Source organism: Ochotona curzoniae, unplaced genomic scaffold (assembly GCF_017591425.1).
Source record: "Ochotona curzoniae isolate NIBS_2020 unplaced genomic scaffold, NIBS_Ocur_1.0 scaffold_4701, whole genome shotgun sequence".
NCBI classification, from domain to species: Eukaryota; Metazoa; Chordata; class Mammalia; order Lagomorpha; family Ochotonidae; genus Ochotona; species Ochotona curzoniae.
Genome location: NW_024467122.1, coordinates 41287914 through 41311045, shown reverse-complemented (window position 1 = coordinate 41311045; position 23132 = coordinate 41287914). Strand labels below are relative to the sequence as shown.

Sequence of the window (23132 nt, the reverse complement as noted above, 5' to 3'; positions counted from 1 at the left end):
TGAGCAAGAACCTCGGAGCATACAGTACATCCAGGACCTGGGGAGGGTGGAAAATTGGGTGGGCCTTCTCATTTAATACCCCCCTTTAAACATGAAGGAAACTATATGGAAAAAATAAGTCTTACCCACTTGCCTGTAGCCCTTGAACCTTTTTACCCTAATTAACTATGTAAAGATTGTTAATAAAAATTAAAAAAAAAAAGCCGTGGGTTCCAGTTTCACCTGTGGGAGTAATAGCAGTTGATTTCTAGTGTCACGTGGCACCATAATGGTGCGTGCCCTTGGAGTCTTGCTGACCTTAGGAAATGTTTTCCTTCCCAGGATTCCGAGAAGATGTGCATTGAAGTTGTTTCTCTGGCCTTCAACGCAGAGGCTGCTGTGATGTCTGACGAGAACGTGCAGCAGGTGTACGTGGAGTACAGATTCTATGACCTGCCCTTGTCAGAGACAGAGACTCCTGTGTCCCTGAGGAAGCCACGTGCTGGGGAAGAAATCCACTTCCACTTCAGCAAGGGTGAGACATCTTGTGTGGTTTGTGGTGCCAGGAGGCTCACACATGTCTGGATGGAGGGTCCAAATTTTTGTTCCTTAGTGAAGTATATGCGTGTGGTTTAAAGGCACCAAAGCACCAGGGGCAGTTGGCACCAGGGATGTCCTCCTTCGTATCACAGTGCTTGGGTGCAAGTCCTGTCTCCGCTCCAGTCCAGCATTCCTGGATTCTGTGGATGGACGCTCAAAGGGCCGAGGCATACCTGCCTACATGGGAGGTTTTTGGCTTCTGGCTGCAGCCTGGCCCTGCCCTCGCTGTGGCTGACCTTGGGCAAGTGAACATCAAATAAGATCTCTCCCTGTCTTTCTGCCTTTCAAATCCAATGGGAAAAACTTTCAGAGTGTCAGAGAAGCCTAGGAAGCTTATAATGACTCTGGCATCTTAAGCCATGTTCACCCACTGTGCCACAATGCTGACTCCTCTTGTGTTATTTTAACAGATCATTTTTTCCAGTAGCTTTTAAAGAAAGGGTACATAGGAGGGCCCAGTGTGGTGGTCTAGTGGCTAAAATCCTCATCTTGAATGCACTGGGATGCCATATGGTCACCGGTTCTAATCCCGGTGGCCCCACTTTCCATCCAGCTCCCTGCTTGTAGTCTGGGAAAGCAGTCCAGGATGGCCCAGAGCCTTGGGACCCTGCACACACGTGGGAGACCTAGAAGAGCTCCTGGCTCTTGGTTTTGGATCGGCACAGTACTGGCCATTGTGGTCACTTGGGGAGTGAATCATAGGACGGAAGGTCTTTCTCTCTGTCTCTCCTTCTCTCTATATATCTGAGTTTGCAATAAAAATAAAATGAATCTTTTAAAAAAATTAGAGTAAGAAAGAAAGGGTACACAAGAAGTAGATATTTTGAGTTAGGCATGTATGCAGTCTTTTTCCTCCTCTCATGCTGCTGACAGGGAAGGCAGGCAGAACAGTCTATGCATGCAGCAGCTGTCAGGTCTTGTCCCCCTCGGGGTGTTCATATCCATGCTGGGGTGCTGGCTGTAGATCCTAGCTACTCAGTTTTCAAACCAGCTTGCTGGTAATCCCAAATGTTAAAAAATTATTATTTTACCATTATATTACTTCAAATATTACATTATTATATTACTTGAACATGTTACAGTGAGAAAAAGATCTTCTATCTGCTCTTTTGGTCCACAAATGGCTGCAAAGGTCAGAGCTGGGCTGTTCTGAAGCCAGGAGCCATGGGCTTCCTGTGTGTCTCCCACATGGGCTCAGGGGCCCAAGGACTTGAACCATCTTTCATTGCTTTTCCAGGTTTAAGCAGGTAGCAGGACCAGAAGTGGAACAGTTGAGATTTGAACTCATGCCCCTATGGGATGCCACGCCATAAGTGAAGGATTAATTTGTGGGACCCTATTTTATTATTTGTTTTAAACACACATATATTTTTTACTTGAAAGTCAAAGTGACAGAGTGGAGATAATGGACTTTCCATCCTTGTGTTCACTCCCTAATGTCAACATCAGCCTCTGGTGACAGGCCAAAGCCAATTATCCGCCGTGGGTAGCAGGAACCAGGTACTTGGGCCTGCTCTCTTTCAGGGGCAGCAGTGTTGCTAGGTCAAGTCCTGGGTCTGCTCCAGACTTGAGCTTCTTGCGAATGTTCACCCTGGGAGGCAGCAGGCTTAGATATTTGAACCTCTGCTGACCATGTAGGAGCAGTGGACGCACAGCATCTACCGCCCACACCCAGTTGCTGCAGGCATTTGGGGAGTGAAACCAGCGCATGGGTGCCTCTGCACTCATCTTTTCTTCTCTCTTTTTTTTTTAAAACTATATTTGTAAAGGCAAATTTTATATTGGAGCCAATACAGTGGGTTTTCAGGCTAATTCTCTTCCTATACTGCCAGGATTCCATATGGTTGCTGGTTTGAGTCCCAGGTGCTCCACTTCAGATCTAGCTCTCTACTTATGATCTGGAAAGAGCAGCGGAGGATGGCTCACATCCTTCGGCCCCAATACCCACATGGGACATCCAAAAGAAGTTTTTGGCTCCCAGCTTCAGACCAGCCCAATTCTGGCTGTCTTGGCATTGTGGGTGTGAATCAGTGGATGAAAGACCTGTGTCGGGCCCGGCGCGGTGGCGCAAGTGGTTAAAGGTCCTCGCCTTGCACGCCCGGGATCCCATATGGGCGCCGGTTCTAATCCCGGCAGCCCCGCTTCCCTTCCAGCTCCCTGCTTGTGGCCTGGGAAAGCAGTCGAGGACAGCCCAAAGCTTTGGGACCCTGCACCCGCGTGGGAGACCCGGAAGAGGCTCCTGGCTTCGGATCGGCATAGTATCGGCCCGTTGCGCTCACTTGGGGAGTGAATCATCGGACGGAAGATCTTCCTCTCTGTCTCTCCTCTCTGTATATCCGCCTTTCCAATGAAAAAATAATAAAAATAAATCTTTAAAAAAAAAAAAAAAATGGTGCTTTCCTTGGGCACTGCCCTAACAAAGTTTTAAAAAAAAAAAAAAAAAAGAAAGACCTGTGTCCTCCCTCCCCCACCCTCAGGAACTCTGAATTTCATGTAAAATAATAATAATAATAATAATATGGGCTTGGTGCACTAGCCTAGTGGCTAAAGGACTCACCTCGCATGCAACAGGATTCCATAAGCATGCCAGTACATATCCTGGCTGCTTTAGTTGCCTTCCAGCTCCCTGCTTGTGACCTGGGAAAGCAGTTGAAGATGGCCCAAAGCCTTGGGACCCTGCACTTGCATGAGAGACCAGGAAGAAATTCCTGGCTCCTGGCTTTAGATCGGCTCAGCTCTGGGCATTGCAGTAACTTGGGAAGTTATCAAATGTTGGAAGACCTTCATCTGTATTTCTTTCTCTCTGTAAATCTGATTTTCCAATAAAAATAAATGAAATCTTAAAAATAAATAATGCTTTAAACCTGTTTTCAAGGACGTTAAAAGTATTTTTAAAGAATTTAAAAAATGAGAACAGAGGGAAAAAATCATTGTTGAGTTAGGCTCCTCCCTTTAAAGACCTATTTTTGTTGGAAAGGCAGATTTACAGAGAGAATGAGCTAAAGAGAGAGAAGGTCTTCCATGCATTGGTAACTCCCAGAGTGGCCGCAGTGTCTGGAGTTAAGGCAATCCAAAGCTAGGAGCTTCTTCTGGATCTCTCAAGCAGTGCAGGGTCCAGCACTTGCAGACACAAGATTGACCTGTGGGCCATTGCACAGGCTTCTGTTTTCTTTAGCTTGCAGCCCTCCTGTACAGTCATCTTTAAGAAAGTCTCTGAGGCTGGCACAACAGCTCAATTGGCTACTCCTCCACCTCTAAGCACACCATTCCTTATGGATGCTGGTTTGTATTGTTGCTGTTCCGCTTCCCTTCCAGCTCTCTGCTTGTGGCCTGGAAAGCAGTAGAAGATTGTCTTGGGACCCTGCACCCCTATGGGATACCCATTAGAAGCTTCTGGCTCTGGCTTTGGAGGGATCAGCTCAGGTCTAGCCATTGCTACCACTTGAGGAGTGAACCAGTGGATGGAAGACTTGTCTCTCTTTCTCTCTGTAATTCTACATTTCCAATAAAAAAATAATAAATGTGGAAAAAAAGGGGGTGGGTTGAGGGGGAAAGAAAAAAGAAAGTCTCTGAACCAGCAGCAACCCTGTGATTTCTTTTTTTCTCTTCCCCTACCCCAGTGATAGACCTGGACCCACTGGAGCAGCAAGGCCGAAGGCAGTTTCTGTTCACTATGCTGCACGGACGAGACCCCGAGGAAGGGCAGTAAGCATCTGCTTCCAACAGTGGGAGCTAGCAGGCATTGACAGCAGCTCAGACTTTGGTTTTGTGTTGAGGCCGAATATTTTAATTGTCTTTCTTAGACTTAATTTACTCTTACTGTTTATGATGACCCGAATGGTGGGACGATCTCATAGGCTTGCTTCACTTCCTACTGGGCTGGCCCTGTTTGGGTGACACTGTTTCTACGGCTGCAGCTTACTTGAATGGAGTTTGTGTGGAATGACTAGACTTCTTGGCCTTCTAAGATCATTGATTTCATTTGTCATGTAGGTAGTGCCATGGTAAATAACTGAACAAATATTATGCCTTTATGGCATTAATTTTACATTTGGAATTTTTACAGTTGTGTCTTTATAGGACTACTTTCTATCATCCTTTGGGCAGGGGTGTCGTGCAGTGGTGAACAGCCCACAGCCTGTGTGTGAATGCCTGGGTTTGAGGCCCTGATCCTCTGCTTTGGAGCCAGCTCGCTGCTGCGGTGCACCCTGAGGGTGCCCCTATACTTGGGTCCATGCCACCCACCAGGACTGAGTTCCAGGCTCCTGGCATTTGGCCTGGCCCAAGCCCGGGCTATTGTGGACATTCGAAGGGCTGAAGCAGCGAAACGGAGGATCTCTCTGCCTGCCTGTTTGTCCTTCAAATACAACGAAATACAGAAAGCTTTAAAAAAAAAAAAAAAGTGGTCAGTCTCAAAGTTTTCAGAGAGCCGACAGTCATTAGTATCCCTCAGGTCTGAGAACCCATCCTTTTACACTTTTCAGATAAAATGCGTGAGACATACTTACACTAAACAAGTTATTATGCTGCTGAAATGGAAATTTAGGTGTGTACATTGTTTTTGGGTTTGAAATCTGACAAGCTATTTCCTCTGTAAGTGTGTGGGTAAGAAACTATACAGGACTAGAGTTTTAAACTACTCTTTCTAAATGCCCATTGAATTTATTCTATATTGCTGCCAGTTATTCCTAGATGGGACTGAAAAGGGAACCAGCTGCAATGAACAGTGTGGGCTTAAACAGATTCAGGATTCTAGGAACTTTTAGGAATGAAAAGTAATTTTTTTCCCCTGCTGTGCTGATGTTAAATTTAGGTTTTTATTTTTCTGTTTCTTAAAAAAAAATGTTTATTTGAAAGAATGTTTTTTTGATTCCTCACATGTCCAGAAAAGCAAGGGCTGGGCCAGGCTGAAGCCAGGGGCCCTGAACTCAGTCTGGGTCTCCCAAATGTCTGGCAGGACCCTACTGCTTGAGCCATCAGCTGCTGCCTCTCTGGGTGCACATTAGCAGGAAGCTAGAATGCTTACAGTAGAGCAGACTGTAAGCATTGCAAGCAGCATTCTAACTGCTATGCTAAATGCCCACCTTTTTGTTTTGCTTTTCATCAGCAAAGAGTGTTCCTGAACACTCTTCATTTCCTTATGGTGGTAATCTTTTCCTACTTGGTTTTAGAATTCGATTGATTTTACCTTCGACTTTTTCTTTTTTTGCAAGTGTGGTACAGCATACAGAATGCTGGCTCTTTTCACCTTCTAGTTGTAAGGTCTTTGCAATGTTATTTACTTTCTAGTCTGTGGTGAGAATAAACTTGAGATAGCCTACTTTGTGCAGATCACTTGCATAAGCTGATGCCATCTTGCCACCCCTTTCCAGGAAAAACTAAGATGGCAGGTGCTGGCATCATCCTTTCATTTTGTTGAAGTTCTCAGTCAAGATACAGAGGCATAATCACAACCTAATATTGCTTAATGCACTGACAGTGTTGCTTCCCAGTAATCCCTTCTTTTTTTTAAAGACTTATTTATTTTTATTACAAAGTCAGATATACAGACAGGAGGAGAGACAGGAAGATTTTCCGTCCGATGATTCACTCCCCATGTGACCACAACGGCCAGTGCTGCGCCAATCCGAAGCTGGGAACTAGGAACCTCTTCCAGGTCTCCCACACGGGTGCAGGGTCCCAAAGCCTCAGGCCATCCATGACTGCTTTCTCAGGCCACAAGCAGGGAGCTGGATGGGAAGTGGGGCTGCCGGGATTAGAACCGGTGCCCATATGGGATCCTGGCGCGTTTAAGGCGAGGACTTTAGCCACTAGGCCATGCTGCCGGGCCCGATAATCTCTTCTTGTTGCCTTAACTGTATTTATGCTTTAAAAGCTTGAAATTTTATTCTTGTCGCACACTATTAGCTAAAATATCTGCTTTTTAAAAAACAAACAGGCCAAGGAAAAAGAAAAACAAAACAAAGCAAAAAAACAATAGGAATATTTAATGTCCAGAATAGGCAAGTCGAGAGAGACAGAAAGTGGATTAGTGGTTGCTAAGATGCACAAGTAATTGTTACGGGGTTTATTTTAGGCTGTGATGACAATGTGCTGGAACTAGATGGTAGTAATGGCTGCACACCATTGTGATTCTACCACAAAAGACAAACAACAACAAAAAACCAAAACCACTGAATTGTACACTGTAAAGTGGTAAGAATGGTGAATTTTATTGTAAAAGATTAATAGAATTAGGTTGCAGACTGTGCCAGTTTCTGGAGTTCAGTGTCACTTGCTCAGTCAAGGTAATACGAGGGCCAAGTCAAGATGACGCTAATGGTTAGACTGCGCACGGCTTTCAGTTTCCTGTGCGATGTGCCCTTTGAAGGCACATGGCTCTAAGGAGCAGCTTCTATGCTGTTGTTTTCAACTAAGTTCCTAATTTTCTTCACACTGTCTAAGCTTGGTGCTCAGATTTTGTTTAGAAACTTAAACGCTCTTGCTTTTTGTAACCTTGGGCCTTTCATACGTCAGCTTCACTGCCTGTTTCTAATCTTTTGGCCGTGTGAACTTTTGCTAGGAATTGTAGCTTCACAGTTGTAGCTTAATCCACTATATTATCTCAAGGATTTTCATCCTGTCTCCTAAAGGACTGTTGCTATGTAGTTGAACTGCAGGGATTCTAGACTCCTGTCAAATGGAGGTGAGGGGAAAGCTGTTAGGATCCATTTGATCCTCAGAAGTTTGACAGTATCAGCTGTGCTAAGTTAACTGGAGTTCTTTTTCTTTATAGTTTGAAGTTTACAGTGGTGAGTGATCCTATGGATCAAGAAACGAAAGAATGCCAAGAAGTGGGATATGCATATCTTGAACTGTGGCAGATCCTGGAATCGGGAAGAGATATTCTAGAGCAAGAGCTGGACAGTGAGTAAACCATTGTTTGTGCTTCTAAGATAGCCATCTCAATAACAATGCTGTCTCTACTTCACTCTCAGTGCATAGCTCCTGCTGTGACATTGATGAGATACTACATTGGAATTTTAGTTTCTGGGTGAAGCATGTGGTTTTAGCCCCCATATGCCTTATTACAATTATTCTTTTTAATATCCAAAGCTTGATACAAGGAGATTACTTTAAAGATTTATTTATTCTTATTGGAAAAGGATGCTTACAGAGAGAAGGGGAGACAGATCTTTCATTCACTGGTTCACTCCCCGAGTGGTTGCAATGGCAAGAACTTAGCCGATCCAAAGCCTGGAGCTTCTTCTGGGTCTCCCATGTGTTAGGGTCCCTAGACTGGGACATTTCTTGCTGTTATCCCAAGGCTCAAGCAAGGACCTGGATGGTGAATAGAGCAGGTAAAACACGAATTGGCATCCATATGGGATTCCAGTGCTTGAACAAGGGAGAGAAATAGCCAACTGATGTGCTGGGCCCTAACACAAGGGGATTTTCAAAAAAAGATTTATTTATTTATTTGTTATTTTTAAAAAAGATTTATTTTATTTTTATTGGAAAGGTGTATATACAGAGAGGAGAGACAGAGAGGAAGATCTTCCGTCCGATGATTCACTCCCCAGGCGGCCGCAATGGCTGGTACTGAGACAATCTGAAGCCAGGGGCCTCTTCCGGGTCTCCCACACGGGTGCAGGGTCCCAAAGCTTTGGGCTGTCCTCGACTGCTCTCCCGGGCCACAAGCAGGGAGCTGGATGGGAAGTGGGGCTGTTGGAATTAGAACTGGCGCCCATATGGGATCCCGGGCGTGCAAGGCGAGGACTTTAACCATTATGCTCTCACGCCAGGCCTGGAAAATCTTAAAAACTACTGAATGCTTCTTACTTTTTTGGGTAATATTTGAGGGTCCAGCACAGTAGCCTAGTGTCTAAAGTCCTCCCTTTATATGTGCCAGGATCCTATATGGGTGCTAACTGGTCTCCCGACTGCCCCATTCCCATCCAGCTCCCTGCCTGTGGCCTGCGGAAGCAGTCGAGGATGGCCCAAGGCCATGGGATCCTGCACCCATGTGGAAGATGTGGAAGAAGCTCCTGGTTCATGGCTTCAGATCAGCTTAGCTCTGGCCTTTGCCACTACTTGGGGAGTGAACCAGCTGACGGGATCTTTGTCTCACCTTTTCTCTGTAAACATGCCATTCCGATAACAATAAATCATTAAAAAAAAAAAGGATAAGTTTCTAAGAAAATGGTAAATATTAAATATATTTGAAAGGCAAGGTGACAGACCCTCCCACCTTCCACTCCTCAAATGCTTCCAAGTCAGAGCCGAGCGATGCTCAAGTCAGCAGCCAGAAGTCCAGCCAGGGCTCATGTGCCTGGCAGGGATCTGACTCCTTCAGCGTTGTCTTCTGCCTCCCAGGGTGCACCAGTAACAAGGCAGCTAGAGTGGGACCAGGCACTCAACATGGGATTTGAGTTAAAATCTCCTAAGTGAGATTTTAACGTGGATACCTTTCTCCAATGTTCAGGTTTTTTCCCCCAGTCATCAATATTTGAGCAGTGGTGTTTGATTTTAAATTTATTTGAAAGGCATGGTCACACACATTTTCTGTTGATTTACTTCCCATTTGGCTGCAATAGCCAGAGTTGGGTCAGGTCAAAGCCAGGAGCCTCATTCTGGTTTCTCATACAGGTGGCAGGGGAGCTAAGACTTGGGCCAAGCCCCACCACTTTCCTAGGTGCATTTGCAGGGCCTTGAAAAGGCAGTCACGTGGGGTGCCAGCTTTGTTGGCCACAATGACAGCCCCGGGTCTGAATTTTTTTCAAGATTTATTTATTTTATTGGAAAGTCATACATACAGAGAAGGACAGATCTTGCACTTGCTGCTTCACTCAAGCAGCCAGTGGCTGGAGCTGAGCTGATTTGAAGCTAGGAGCCGAAAACTTCTTCCAGGTCTCCCATGCGGGCTACAAACTGGCACCAATATGAGATCTTGGCGTGTGCACCGCAAGGACTTTAGGTGCTAAACACACACGCCAGGCCTCCTAAGTCCAATTTTAAAGTCTTTTGACCCTAATAGTTTCCTTTTTTCTTACCATTTAAAAATCCAGCTCTTTGGCCCAGCGCAGTGGCTTAGGGGCTTGAGTCCTCACCTTGAACATGTTGGGATTCCATATGGGCCCCGCTTCCCATCCAGGTTCCATTTGTGGCGTGGGAAGGACGGCCCAAGGCCTTGGGACCCTGCACCGAGGGAGACCTGGAAGAACTCCAGGTTTCAGATTGGCGAAGCTCCAGCCATTGCGGTCACTTGGGGAGTGGATCATCAGACGGAAGAAAAAGAAATCTTTAACAGCTTCTTTAGCTGATGTTGATGGTCCCATAGGTCTGCACCATCACGCTTTCCTAAAGTGTTCTCAGGACACTGAGGCTCCCTATGCCTCTTGGGGTGTTTTTATTCTTTAAGACTGATTTTTGTTGGCAAGGTAGATATAGAGAGGAAGAACTTCAATTTGCTGATTCACTCCCTAAGTTGCTGCAACAGCTGGAGCTGTGTTGACCTAAAGCCAGGAACCAGGAACTTCTAGGTCTCCCACATGGGTGCAGGGTCCCAAGGCCTTGGGCCATTCTAGACTGCTTTCCCAGGCCACAAGCAGGGAGCTGGATGGCAAGTGGGGTTGCCAAGATTAGAACTGGTGTCCATATGGGATCCCAGCCTGTGCAAGGTGAGGACTTTAACTGCTAGGCTATTGTGCTGGGCCCAATTCCATTTTTTTATACAGAATACAGTGGTACTTGCCATTATGAGCTGTGTCCCCCTTGGCACCTCACTGGCTGTAATAGTATCCTTTCTCTTCCAAGCATTTTATGAGAAAAATTAGAATGCTCATCCTTGATTCCTTTTCTTTACCAACACTGACTTATTAAACTGCCATTTTTAAATTTAATAAACAACCCCCCCCAAAAACAAAAACATTGTTTTGAGGTGTTGGCACCCCCATGGGAACCAGTTTATGTCCCAGCTGCTCAACTTCAGATCAGGCTCCCAGATTTGGGCCTGGGAGAGCAGTGGAGGATGGGTCAAGTTCCCACCCAAGTGGGAAACCTGAAGGAGGCTCCTGGCTTTGGACCAGCTCAGCTCCAGTGACTGAGTGAACCTGGGGAAGGAAGACCTCTTGCTCTCCTTCCTCTGTAAAATTTGCCTTCAAAAAAAAAAAATCAGAAACAAAATTATTTGAAAGGCAGTTAGGGAGCTGGATCAGAAGTGGCACAGTCAGGGATGGAAGTGCTGCCACACATTTAATAAACCTTTTTACTGTTGGCTCCTTAGTGTTAAATCAGATATCTGAAATCCTTGCATTTCTTCTCTGTCCCCAATTACTGCATCATAAGAGGTCTATTTGTCTTATTCAAATAGTCTCATCTTTCTAGATAGATGGAAACTGGCCATTAGTTACAGCTAAAGTGCTCAATTTGGCCTTGTGGTACAGTGGGTCAAGCCCTTGCCTGCAAACACCCCACAGCAAAACACCAGTTCAGGTCTTGCTTGTTCTGCTTCCGATTTACCTTCCCTGCTTATGTCTGGGAAAGCAAGAGACAGCTCACGTACTTGGGCCCGTCCCTTTGTGGGAGACTTGGACGGAGCTCCTAGCCTCAATCTGGCCTACCCATGGCTTTGGAGCAGTCTGCGGAGTGGCCAGCAGAAGCAAGATCTGTTTCTCTTTGTCACCGCTTGGAGGACTTGAAGGCCCTTTGGACCTGTTATTGTGTATCCTCATTTCTGTCCTGGCACATGCTTAGTATGAAAGTTGCTTTTCTAAGACTTAGCTCATTCAGACTCCCGGAACCCTCTTCTAGCTTAGGTGCTTAGTTTTAGTTCCCTGTGCACCTGGGGTTTCCATTACACCTGCATGCTGTGTCGCCATCACTCTTCCTCCTCCTTCAGGCTGAGGTTCCTTATGAAAGGAGCATTCCCAGCTCCTAACATGGCACCAGACTGTGAAGTGTTTAATGAAATGATAATTCGGCCTGACACTTTTTCCCCCTTTCTCAACAGTTGTCAGCTCTGAAGACAAGGCTACCCCGATAGGAAGGCTGAAGGTTTCCCTTCAAGCAGCTGCTGCCCTCCATGCTATTTACAAGGAGATGAGTGAAGATTTGTTTTCATGAAGGAAGAGAAGCTATTCCATTCTAAAATCTGAGGGAACCATAGTAAGAAAAAATCTCTTATAAAGTAACTTGCTATACCATTAATCTGGCTTACTGTGGTGTCCTTACTAGCTCCCAATCTGAAGGTGAAAGTACTTTGGGGACACTAGCTGATGAGGACATTTTCTCCAACATCTTATTGTTCACCAGGCAAAAAAAGCAGGCTTACTTTAAGGAATTGCAAAAAGAATAGTCACAAAGAGTGAATTTACAAAAACAAAGCAACAACAAAAAACCCCACAGTTTATTTCTTTTAGTTCTTCCAAAATTGAAATATCAAGTCCTACTGCTAAGGAGAAAAAAAATAAACAAACATAAAATCCATGATCCCTCCCCCGCTCTCTTAAAAGTCACAGAATACAGAAAGAACTGCAGTGGGACGGGTAGGTGCAGAGAATCAGGAGGCAGGGATGGCAAGATAAACTCCCCCAATATTAAAAAGCTGGTCACAACAGAAACTGATAAATACAGGACAGGTAAGTGTAAGGAGCAGCAGTGACGAGAAGCTGCGTTCAAGATGTGGCCTCCCTTCCTTTCCTCTCTTGCTAGGGCATTCTAGGCAAACCTAAAGGTGGATTCCTTTGGGCCTCCTTCTAGATTCCGCTGGAAGCAGTGTACGAGGCACAACTTTTCATCCTTAGATATATCTATCAGAAGTGATAGTGGTAATCCTGCCTTCTATTGTGGCAGCAGGTATGAATGTAAAGGGAGAAATAACTGAGCTAGGGAGTGTCACTGCTTCTAAGTCAGCAGAAACACCTCAAAATCCGTACGAGGCAAGAAAGCAGAATTCAGATGAAGGCACCAGCCCAATCTGCCTTGCTAGCTCAAGTTGCATGATTTATCCCATCATTAGCAAATTCTAAGAACCTTTTCTTGATTATTGCAATGATGGAACTTAGAGAGACATGAGGAAGGTCTTAGCATAAGATGAAGGACTGAATCTGCTGGTCAAGACCATGGTACAGGTACCATTTTCTTGGAAACAGCTTTGAGACACCAAGAGTAAGATGTCAGAAGCCATCGATGTCCTGACAGAGGGCGACAGGAAGAGGAATGGAGCACTATTAACATGAGTCTCCGTCCTTCTTCACCGCCTCCCCTGCCATCTGCATGGGGCCACTGGTCCATGTCCTGGAGGGCCTGGAATTCCCCAGGTAGATTGGTCCACACAAATGGCCCCCTAAACCCATAAACACAAATGGCAGAGCTTTAAAGGAAACAAAAGGAAAAATACAGCTTCTATGTCGTGTAAAACTTTCAGGGGTTGGATGAAGGAAAAATGGAGCTGAAGACCAAAGTTCAGAAGTGTTACTTCCTCTTTTTCTTTGGGGGTGCAGAGCTTTGTCTGGAACCACGGTTAGAGCCTCGGCCTGAACTGTGTACAGAAGCCTTCCTCTTCCGGCTCATACTTCGACTCTGTTCCTCTTCTTCCTCGTAACGACTCTCACGGTCCGCTAAACAGAAGAAAGCATGCTTAGTCACCCATGTTAGCACAGCTATACAGAACCACATGACACAGGGGAAGGTAACCTGGAGTCACACTAACTTTTAACCTATACTCGGGCACTTACTAGCTGTGTGACCACCTTAACTTCTTCAGCTTTCTGAGCCTTGGTTAGTTTATGAAAGGAAGAATTACGGGTTAAAAATGGCAACCTACACACAAATTAGATACAGTAATGCTTAGGACAGAGTCGGTAATTTAAAAAATTCTGAAAGGAAGGAGAGCGAGATATTTTTTCATTTTCATTTATTACTACCCAAATTGCTAGGGCTGGACTAAGCCAAAGCCATGAGCCCACAACTCCATCTTGGCCTCCCATCGGACCTGGCCCTTTTGGCTGCTTTCCAAGGTGCATTTGCAGGAACCAGAATGGAAGCGGAGCGACCCGTACACACTGCTGCTCACAGGAGCTGCTGACCTTGCAGGCAGTGGCTTAATTTGTTGTGCTGTGACGATGGCTGCTCTCATCTGTTAACTTACATTTTGTAAAATGAATAGACAGCAACAACAAACCTTTTCGAGCTTCTTCCTCCAGTTCATCCCAATCCTTTCCGCTCTCCTCTTCACTGCCCAGTGACTCCTTAGAATAATCTGCAATCAAATTAAGCTTTAGCCATTATAGTATAGAATGGAATAGCACAGTTCTTTTAGTTTCTAGAAATAACATTAGATAAGAAAGTCAGTACAAACTTCCTGTATAATGACGAACCTGATTCTTCAGCCTCTGATGAGTAATCTTCGTCACTGTCCTCCTCCTCCTCCTCATAGTCATCCTCGGAAGGATTAAAAGTCTCATCTTCAATTTCAGATTCTGAATCTCCTTCCTCAGCATCACTTCCCTAAAGAGTTACAAACAACACAGTGCTATTTACTGATTTATTGTTCCTTACATTATTGTTTCAGGAAGTTAATCAACTCAGTATTACAGACAGAAACCATAAAACCCACGTGCTCAAAATGTATTTTAGATTACTGTGCTGGCATGGTGCAATGGGTTAGGCCAATTCTTGCAATGCTGGCAGCCCAGTTTGGAATGTCTTGGTAATGCACTGTGTGAAAGCAGTGGCAGATGGCCCAAGTGCTTGGGTTCCTGCCACCCATGCAAGAGACCAGGATAGCTGAGATCTGGTTGTTGCAGTCAGCTTTAGTGAGCCAGTAGATGGAAGCTCTCTCGTTCTGTCATTGTGCTTTCAATAAGTAAATCTTACAAAACAAATGATTGCTAAGGGGTAGTTATCTGAAACATAAAACATTTCTGAACGATTCAGTAGCGGCCAGTGCAGGGGTCGGTCTATCAGGCTAATCATCTGCCCGTGGGGCCAGCATCTTATCTGGGTGCTGTTTGTGGCTCAGCTACTCTACTTCTGATTCAGCTCCCTGCTTATAAACTGGGAAAGCACTGGAGGATGGCCCGAGGCTAGGGGTGTTCCCACATGGAGACCTGGAAGAAGCTCTCATCCCGGGCTTCATACCCACTTGGCTCTGGCTGCTGTGGCTATTTGCAATGCACAAGCTGATGGAAGATATCTCTGTCTCTCATTGTCTCTATAAACTGATTTTCAAATACAAACAAAACAAAAAAACAAACAAAAAGATGCAAAAACAAACAAAAAACATTTGAAAAAAAGTTCATCTTTCCTTTTTTTTTTTTTTACCAAGATTTAATGTACATTTATTCTTAACACGTGGAACATATAGTATAAAGATTTCATACTGAATAAATGATATTCATTAAGCCAAAAAAGGAAAAAAGGAGGAATTTAGTTTTAGCTACATTGTTGAAATACAAATATGCAGATTTTATCACTGAAAAATCTCAATTGTGTTTCTTCATCAGGAACTTCAACTGAACCTAGAACTTTTTCACACTTCGATTAGAAAGAAAACAAAACAAAAACCCAGAAAATAATAAACTATAAGTTGATTGGCTGCTGAGACAGCAAGGACTTTTTACAGAGACCTGTACAGCATCGCGCCACGAGGGGCAATGTCTGGCAAGAGATTAAATAGCTGTGTCTCGCTTTGTGCAGGTCACCAACTTGTTAACTCGTCATACTAGAAAGGGGTAGGTGGGAGAGGGACCAACCTGCGGGGATCCAAGGGTATGTGCAATGTACAATGTCATATATATACACACGTGGCAGCGTGGCCGCTGCAGCTAAAGGTTAAAACCAGTTCTAAGAGGTGATCTTGGGGTTATTCATACAATCGAGGAGGAGAGAGATATGTCAGGGTGTTGTAGGTTCACACATGATACTTTGGGGGAAAAGCCTTTTTTTTTTCTCCTCAACATTTAACTAAAAACATTTTTAAAAACTACAGCTTGGGGCCCGGCGCGGTGGCGCAAGTGGTTAAAGGTCCTCGCCTTGCACGCCCGGGATCCCATATGGGCGCCGGTTCTAATCCCGGCAGCCTCGCTTCCCTTCCAGCTCCCTGCCTGTGGCTGGGAAAGCAGTCGAGGACGGCCCAAAGCTTTGGGAACCTGCACCCGCGTGGGAGACCCGGAAGAGGCTCCTGGCTTTGGATCGGCGTAGTATCGACCTGTTGCGCTCACTTGGGGAGTGAATCATCGGATGGAAGATCTTCCTCTCTGTCTCTCCTCTGTACATCCGCCTTTCCAATAACAAAATAATAAAAATAAATCTTAAAAAAAAAAAACAAAACCTACAGCTTGCTGCTGACCCAGCGTTCTCTCATTTCCGTGTGAGACGTTATTATTACAGCGTGTTTACAGTATCAGGTGTACAGTACATGAAGGGGTCTACACTCTGCTGCACAGGCCTCTGCGGTGGACAGGTCTGCCCACAACCTGTTCATCTTTCTTTTAAAAAAGATTTATTTTATGTTATTGCAAAGTCAGATATACAGAGAGGAGGAGACAGAGAGGAAGATCCTCCATCAGATGATTCACTCTGCAAGTGACCGCAATAGCCAGCACTATGCCAATCCAAAGCCAGGAGCCAGGAAGTTCTTCTAGGTCTCCCACGAGGGTGCAGGGTCCAAAGGCTTTGGGCTGTCTTTTACTGCTTTCCCAGGCCTCAAGCAGGGAGCTGGATGGGAAGCAGGGCTGCCGGGATTAGAACCGACGCCCATATGGGATCCTGGTGCGTTCAAGGGGAGGACTTTAGGTGCTAGGCCACCGCTCCAGGCCCAATGATGTTCATCTTTCCTTATGCAAGGAAGGTAATAAGACTTTTTGTAATAACACATTATCCAAATATGGGGGGGGTTTACTATTTTACAAAAAATTCTGTTGTAAAATGCTTTGAAAAATTCTCCAATAGTGATAAACTCATCCAGGAACAGCTTTTGTCATTTCAACAAAATGGTTACCAATGCTCAATGTATCACAGACCTATAAAAGTAACATATGGAAGCAATAATACCAAGTTGTGCTGAGTTTCTCCCTACAGGTCTGGAGCTTCGTGTATTAATATACCTTTCTACTAAGTGTCCAAATAATAGCAGGCAACACTGTATGCCAGGACAGAAACCCCACACTCACGCACCTCACCCTCTGGCTCCAGGAAAGACCAGCCACCTTGTTCAAAGAAGCCCTCGGGATCATCAACAATGGTCTTCATGATTTTAGTCCAGTTGAGGGACTGTACTCCTTCTGTATACTTTAGGTCACAGGAACTGCAAAGATATAACAAAGTCAAAACTCTTGTGTGTTTTCTGAGAAGGTTCTGTATCCATTTAAGTCATTAGTATCGTTGTGGAACAGAGAACCCTTTCCTAAATGTGGGTACCTTCAAGCAGACAGTTTGTGCATCATGCCTCTGGAGCAAGCCCCAGCTGCTGCTACCCTCCCAGGACATTAACCCTCACCCCTCTTCCAAATGTTCCCTTAAGGAGCAGTTTCCCTGCTTTTCACTTAGTCATCTCTCCTACTCATCACCCATATTTCATTTTCCCTTTAACTGCCTGCCAAGTAGTTGCAACTCAAAATATCATCTGTGACTCTTGATAACTACAGTTACGAAACAGCTATAATCTTCACAGGCCCCAACTTCCTGCCTCAAGCTTCCACTGCTGCCCTATGGCCCATTTTTTTTTTTGATTCATTAAGCACCCTATATTTAGACTATTCTCAAATGGATTTTTCTTATTCATGTCTGCTGATAGAAGCAAATAAGGTTTTTTTAAAGAACTGCCCCAGCTTCCAGGCTGCTAGACTAAATAAGGACTTGGTATTCAGAAGAGGCGGGGTTGGACAGAGAAGGCAGTGATCTGGATCTCTACGATCAATGCCACAGAACTAGAAATAATTCCTGGTCCCACCAGCTTCGGTGAAAATCCTTCACAAGGATACAGGCTAGAGGAGTGCGCAGAGTGAAGCCAATCAACCAAAGCCGGTTCCAAGTCTGTATGAATGACATTTCCAAACAAGTCTTTAGGAATCCAAGACTACCAAATAACTGAGTGTATCCCAGAATAACATCCAAAAAGATATAACAGAATATCACAAAACAGGGAATTCAACATTACGGCATAGCAGGCACTGAGATACTGTGGGCAAACCCACAGCCTGTGACACCAGCACCTCATATAGGTACTGTTTCAAGTTCTGGCTAATTCACTTGTGCACTAGCAGAAGATGCTTTTGAGTGCTTGGGTCCCTGCCTTTGTGAGCAAAACAGTTAAAGCTCGTGGTTTCAGCCTGGCCCAGCTGTTTGCAGCCATCTGGGGAGTGACCCACGAGATGAAAGCTTTCTGCTTTCCATCCTTTTTTTTTTTTTTAAAGATTTATTTATTTTTATTGTAAAGGCAGATATACTAAGAGAAGCAAATGGAGAGAAAGCTCTTCCATCTGCTGGTTTACTCTCCAAGTGACCACCATGGCTGGAGTTGAGCCAATCTGAAGCTGAGAGCCAGGAGCTTCTTCCGGGTCTCCCATGCAGGTGCTGTCCTCAATTGCCTTCCCAGGCCACAGGCAGGGAGCTGGGTGGGAAGTGTGGAATATCAGGATTAGAGCCGGCACCCATATAGGATCTCACGCGTGCAAGGTAAGGGATTTAGCCACTAGGCTATCGCACCTGGCCCTGCCCTCCTCTTACAATGCTAGCTTTGAAATAAGTAAATAAATCCAAAAAGCAAACAAAAGATCTAAAAACAATGCAGTGTCACACACTGTATTTGGCAACTGACCACAAATTGGCAGGTACAGAATGAAGTCCATAAATTACTAAGTCCATAAATACAAAGTTGACAGAAGAAACTGGCACAAGACGTTCAAAAAAGATGCGCCAAGGAGGGGGCTTTAGCCTGGCGGTCAAGGTGCCTGTGCCCCTTCCAGAGACCACTGGGCTGATTCTTGCCTTCCGCTGCTGGTTCCAGTTTCCTGTGTCATTCATTCCAAGACTCCTCCCATTGAAGATGTTTAATGAATATCAAGCAGAATAAACAAAAAATTGCACCATGGATTCCTAAATCCCATTTCAAAGTTCCCAGGCCCAGTTCCACTCTGTAATCAAGCATGTTGCTCATACAAACCCTAGGAGGCAGTACTTGGGTCCCTGTTACTGGTGGTGGCAACACGTGTGGTACTTGTGATACGTACATGCCAGCAGAGGATGGCCCAAGTACTTGGGAATTCTGCGCTCATATGAGACTCATAAGAAACTCCTGGCTTGGGCCTGGTGTAGTAGCCTAGTGGCTAATGTCCTTGCATGCGCCAGGATCCCACGTGGGCACTGGTCTGTGTCCCAGCTGCTTCCTCCACTTCCCATCCAGCTCCCTACTTGTGGCCTGGGAAAGCAGTTGAGGACAACCCAAAGCTTTGGGACCCTGCACCCACGTGGGAGACCCGGAAGAGGCTCCTGGCTTCGGACCGGCACAGCATAGCACTGGCCGTTGCGCTCACTTGGGGAGTGAATCATCGGACGGAAGATCTTCTTCCCTATTTCCTTCTCTCAGTGTATCTGCGTTCCCAATAAAAATATGTAAATCTTTTTTTAAAAAATGAAAATCATGAGAAACATTCCAATAAGAAAATCTTGCCCAGAGAGCCAAAATGGAAATAAGACACACACAGTAGCTAAGCATAAGCTATTAAGTAAAGAAAAATGAAAAGGTAACAATGAGGACAGCATTATCTCAACACTGAAATCACAAAACATGATGCAGCTCCCTGCTAATGCGACTGGAAAAGCAGTAGAGGATGGCGCAAGGACTTGGAGCCCTGCTCCCACATGGGAGACCAGGAAGAAGCTCTGGTTGTCGCAACCATTCAGAGTGAACTAGCAGATTCAAGATCTCTCTTTCTCTTTCCTTCCTTCTCTAAGTCTGCCTTCCTAACAAATCAATCTTAAAACAAACAAACAAACAAAAAATCAAAAATCATGGAAACAGATATGACAACTCAACAAAGGCTTAGTGTATCACTTCCAGTAATGTAATGTATGAAACAATGATACATCTGCAAGGCTGGCATTAGTGCTTACAGCAGCAATTCATAACAACCTCCAGGTGGAAATAACCACCAACTGGAATAAATAAAGGATGGAATAGACATACAAGAAACTACTACTAGTACTAATCAGACAACCTAGACAGAGTTAAAAAGTATTCAGTGAAGAATGCAAGATTTAAAAATCACATATAGTGTATAATACTAGTTATGCAAAATTTGAATCGAGGCGAAATACAGTGACAGAAATCAGCAATGGAATCAAAGGAAGGGTACTGCTGATAGGGGGTTCAAGGAATTTCTTTTTGTTTCTTTTGTCCAACGATTCATTCCCCAGTGGCTATAACAGCCAGAGTTGAGCCAATCTAAAGCCAGGACTTTGGAATAAAAATAAATAAATCCTTAAAAAAAAAAAAGAAAGAAAGAAAAAAATTTCTTCCTCATCTTCCAATAAAAAGTTAACTAGGAGATGGGTATGATGGCTTGACTGATCTTCACCTTGCAGTGAGCCTAGAGCCCACATGGGCAATAGTCTGTGTCTCAGCTACTACATTTCCCACCCAGCTCCCAGCCTGCATCCTGGGAAAGCAGCAGTGACCCAAAGCCTTGGGAGCCTGCACCTGCGTGAGACCCAGAAGAAGCTCTTGGCTTTGATCAGCTCAGCTCCAGCCTTTCCTGCCATTTGGGGAGAGTCCCAGTGGATGCAACATTCCCGCACAGATACACTGATGTACCTTGCAGTGGTCTCTCTCTCTTTAAAATCTGCCTTTCAAATAAAAGTAAATAAATCTTAAAAAAAAAAAAAAAGCCATCATTTTACATAAGTAAATTATTTTCAAATACTGGTTTATAGCAACCCAAATGTCAACTCAACTTAAGTATTATCATTATCCTCTCCCTCCCCCCTTTATCTACAAGACAAAAGCAACAGACTAGAGAGAAAGATTTTCCGTTCCTTAAGTGTTTGCAACAGTAGGCCCAGGCCAAAGTTAGGAGCCAGGAACTGTGTAGACATCCCCAGCAGGTGGCAGGAAACCAACTCAAAAGCCAAGCAGCTGCCTAACCTGCTAGCCACGGTGTCTGTGCTCCTGCTCTGCAAGCAACAGCCTTCACGTGTAACAAAGCAGTCTAAAATCCTATACAGCTCCTGAGGTGGAAAGGAGACTGTTGGCAGATTTACTTACTTCAGCCATTCCTTGATGGGATCCAAAGAGGCTACAGGAATGGCGTTAATCATAGTCACTTTCTTGCTATAATCCTTATAAACTATTACCATATCAAAGTTCTTCAAATGGAACTGAACACGTTCAAAGTGGATCAGCTCCACTTCATCCAATGTCACCACAAAAGGGGGCTGCCAGGGAAAAAATAGGATACTTGTTATATAATTATTAACCCCAAAGTATATTCAAGCATCCAAAATATCATACAAAGCAAAACTAAGCTGTTTATGAGGGCTTTAAAAAAAAAAAAAAAGAGAGACTAAGGCAAAGTAAAATCATCTATAGGATTACAAAATTTTCTCTGAAGAAAAAGGTGTAAAGAAGTGGATTAGGAGCAAAAACCAATCCATTTGCTTTCTTTTAACAATTTTCTTACTTTTGAGAAGGCAAGAAACGCTCACCCATTCTGTAGCATTTACCAGCGCACTGCTAGTGGGCTGGAGGAGGCAGGTACTCCGATAGGGAGCGCCGTTAAATCTGAAAGGAAGAAGAGAGACTCAGATCACAAAACAAGCGTCTCTTTGTGCTCTCTGGAGAATCATGTGCAGGCGAGTCTCTTCAGCTTATTCATTCAACTCACACCCTTAACCATTTTCTAGGGGACACTGGTACCTCTAAGGATAGTCCCAAGGAAGAAGCACAATAGGTTGTATTACATTACTATTAAAGGAAAAATATAAAGGCAGACCAGTAAATTGGCCAAAAAGATAAGATACCTTACCCCAAATCTCTAAAAGGCACTTCGAATTCCAGTTCCTCTTTTGTTAGAGCCTCTACTTTCTCAATAAAATTTTTAAAAGCTGTCTTCAGTTTGTGCCTCATTTCTCGCTCCATCTATAGAGGAAACAATATTAACTACAGTCATCCCATTCCTTGTTAATGGTGTGTCACCTCAGAAAGTTGGAAATGCTTTTCCATTCTGAAATACCCCCAAGACATTCCGATGCACACGCTGTTTAAAGTCACTATACCACTAACTATAGCGTTAAGTCAACAACCAGACGCTTCCATAGAAGCAACTGTATCATACCATATCAAAATACACATAAATCATGCTGCAGAAATTCAGGGGTTGTTTGCAAAATCTAATTCCTGATCTCTTATTTATACATCATCTTAACTCACTATGCCGCAAATATAGTACTGAATTCTAAGTACTTGCTCAGCGTAGAGGTCATCCCGGTCATGCATATGCTGATGTTTCCCCAGGTCTGTGGTGATCTCTCCCACTTCCGTGTAGAACTGAACATCTGTGTGCCGCTTCTTCCCAAACATGATGGCATTCTGATGGCATAAAGCATAAGAAGTCAGAAGATTTGGGATCAGCATGATAGCATAAATGGTTAAGATCCTCGCCTTGAATGCCCGGGATCCCATATTGGTGCTGGTTCTAATCCTGGCAGCTCCACTTCCCATGTAGCTCCCTGCTTGTGGCCTGGGAAAGCAGTCGAGGATGACCGAAAACCTTGGGACCCTGCACCCATGTGGTAGACCCCGAAGAGCTCCTGGCTCTGGATCGGCACAGCACCGGCCATTGGGGTCACTTGGGGAATGAACCATTGGATGGAAGATCTTCCTCTCTGTCTCTCTTCCTCTCTGTACATCTGCCTTTCCAATAAAATAAATAAATCTTAAAAAAAAAAAAAAGAAGTCAGAAGATTTAGGCCACTCAAGGCCACACTGAAAGAATACAAGAAATAAAACATAAAAACAGAACTTGGAGAGGTCCTTTTATGTGTATGTTTTTCAGATTCATTTATTTTTATTTGAAGGGCAGATTTCAGAGAGAGAGGAAAGATACAGAAATACATCTTTCATTTATTGATTCACTTCCCAAATGCCTAAAATGGCTGGAGCTGAGTTCAACTGCAGGAGCTTCTTCCAGGCCTCCCATGTGGGTGCAGGAGCCCAAGACCTTGGGCCATCCTCTGCTGTTTTCCCAGCCCTTAGGCAGAGAGCTGGATTGGAAGTGCATCAGCAAGGTCACAAACTTGTGTTCCTTTGGGATGCTGGAGCTACAGGTTGGAGGACTGGCCTGTGGCTCACTGTGCTGGACCCAAATTTCTTTTGGTAATTATGTATCTAGCATACTAAAGCAGGACTTAGCAACATCTGCATGTACAACACAATCAATCTTTACTGAAGATTTAAAAAGTAAGACAACTATTTTTTTAAGTAAAAGGCAGATTTAGGGGCCCGGCGCAGTGGCTCAAGTGGTTAAGGTCCTTGCCTTGATGCCCGGGATCTCATATGGGCGCCGGTTCTATCC

The 23132-nt window shown here is 44.6% G+C and overlaps 2 protein-coding genes across 2 annotated transcripts in view; one reads left to right on the top strand and one right to left on the bottom strand.

The window, feature by feature from the left end:
- Positions 1-11762, top strand: part of RPGRIP1 (RPGR interacting protein 1) — a 63308-nt gene extending 51546 nt beyond the window's left edge. Inside the window, 4 exon segments of the mRNA XM_040968336.1 lie at positions 322-514; positions 4200-4284; positions 7355-7485; positions 11570-11762. Coding sequence (XP_040824270.1) covers positions 322-514; positions 4200-4284; positions 7355-7485; positions 11570-11682 — 522 coding nt within the window. The 3' untranslated portion in view covers positions 11683-11762.
- A 182-nt stretch (positions 11763-11944) lies between these two features.
- SUPT16H (SPT16 homolog, facilitates chromatin remodeling subunit) overlaps positions 11945-23132 on the bottom strand; it is a 33932-nt gene continuing 22744 nt past the window's right edge. Inside the window, exons 19-26 of the mRNA XM_040968337.1 lie at positions 22022-22147; positions 21585-21697; positions 21265-21340; positions 20825-20994; positions 16738-16867; positions 13938-14067; positions 13742-13819; positions 11945-13178 (exon numbers count right to left, since the gene is read on the bottom strand). Of these exons, the coding sequence (XP_040824271.1) occupies positions 13033-13178; positions 13742-13819; positions 13938-14067; positions 16738-16867; positions 20825-20994; positions 21265-21340; positions 21585-21697; positions 22022-22147 (969 nt within the window). The 3' untranslated portion in view covers positions 11945-13032. The remainder of the gene's footprint in view (positions 13179-13741; positions 13820-13937; positions 14068-16737; positions 16868-20824; positions 20995-21264; positions 21341-21584; positions 21698-22021; positions 22148-23132) is intronic.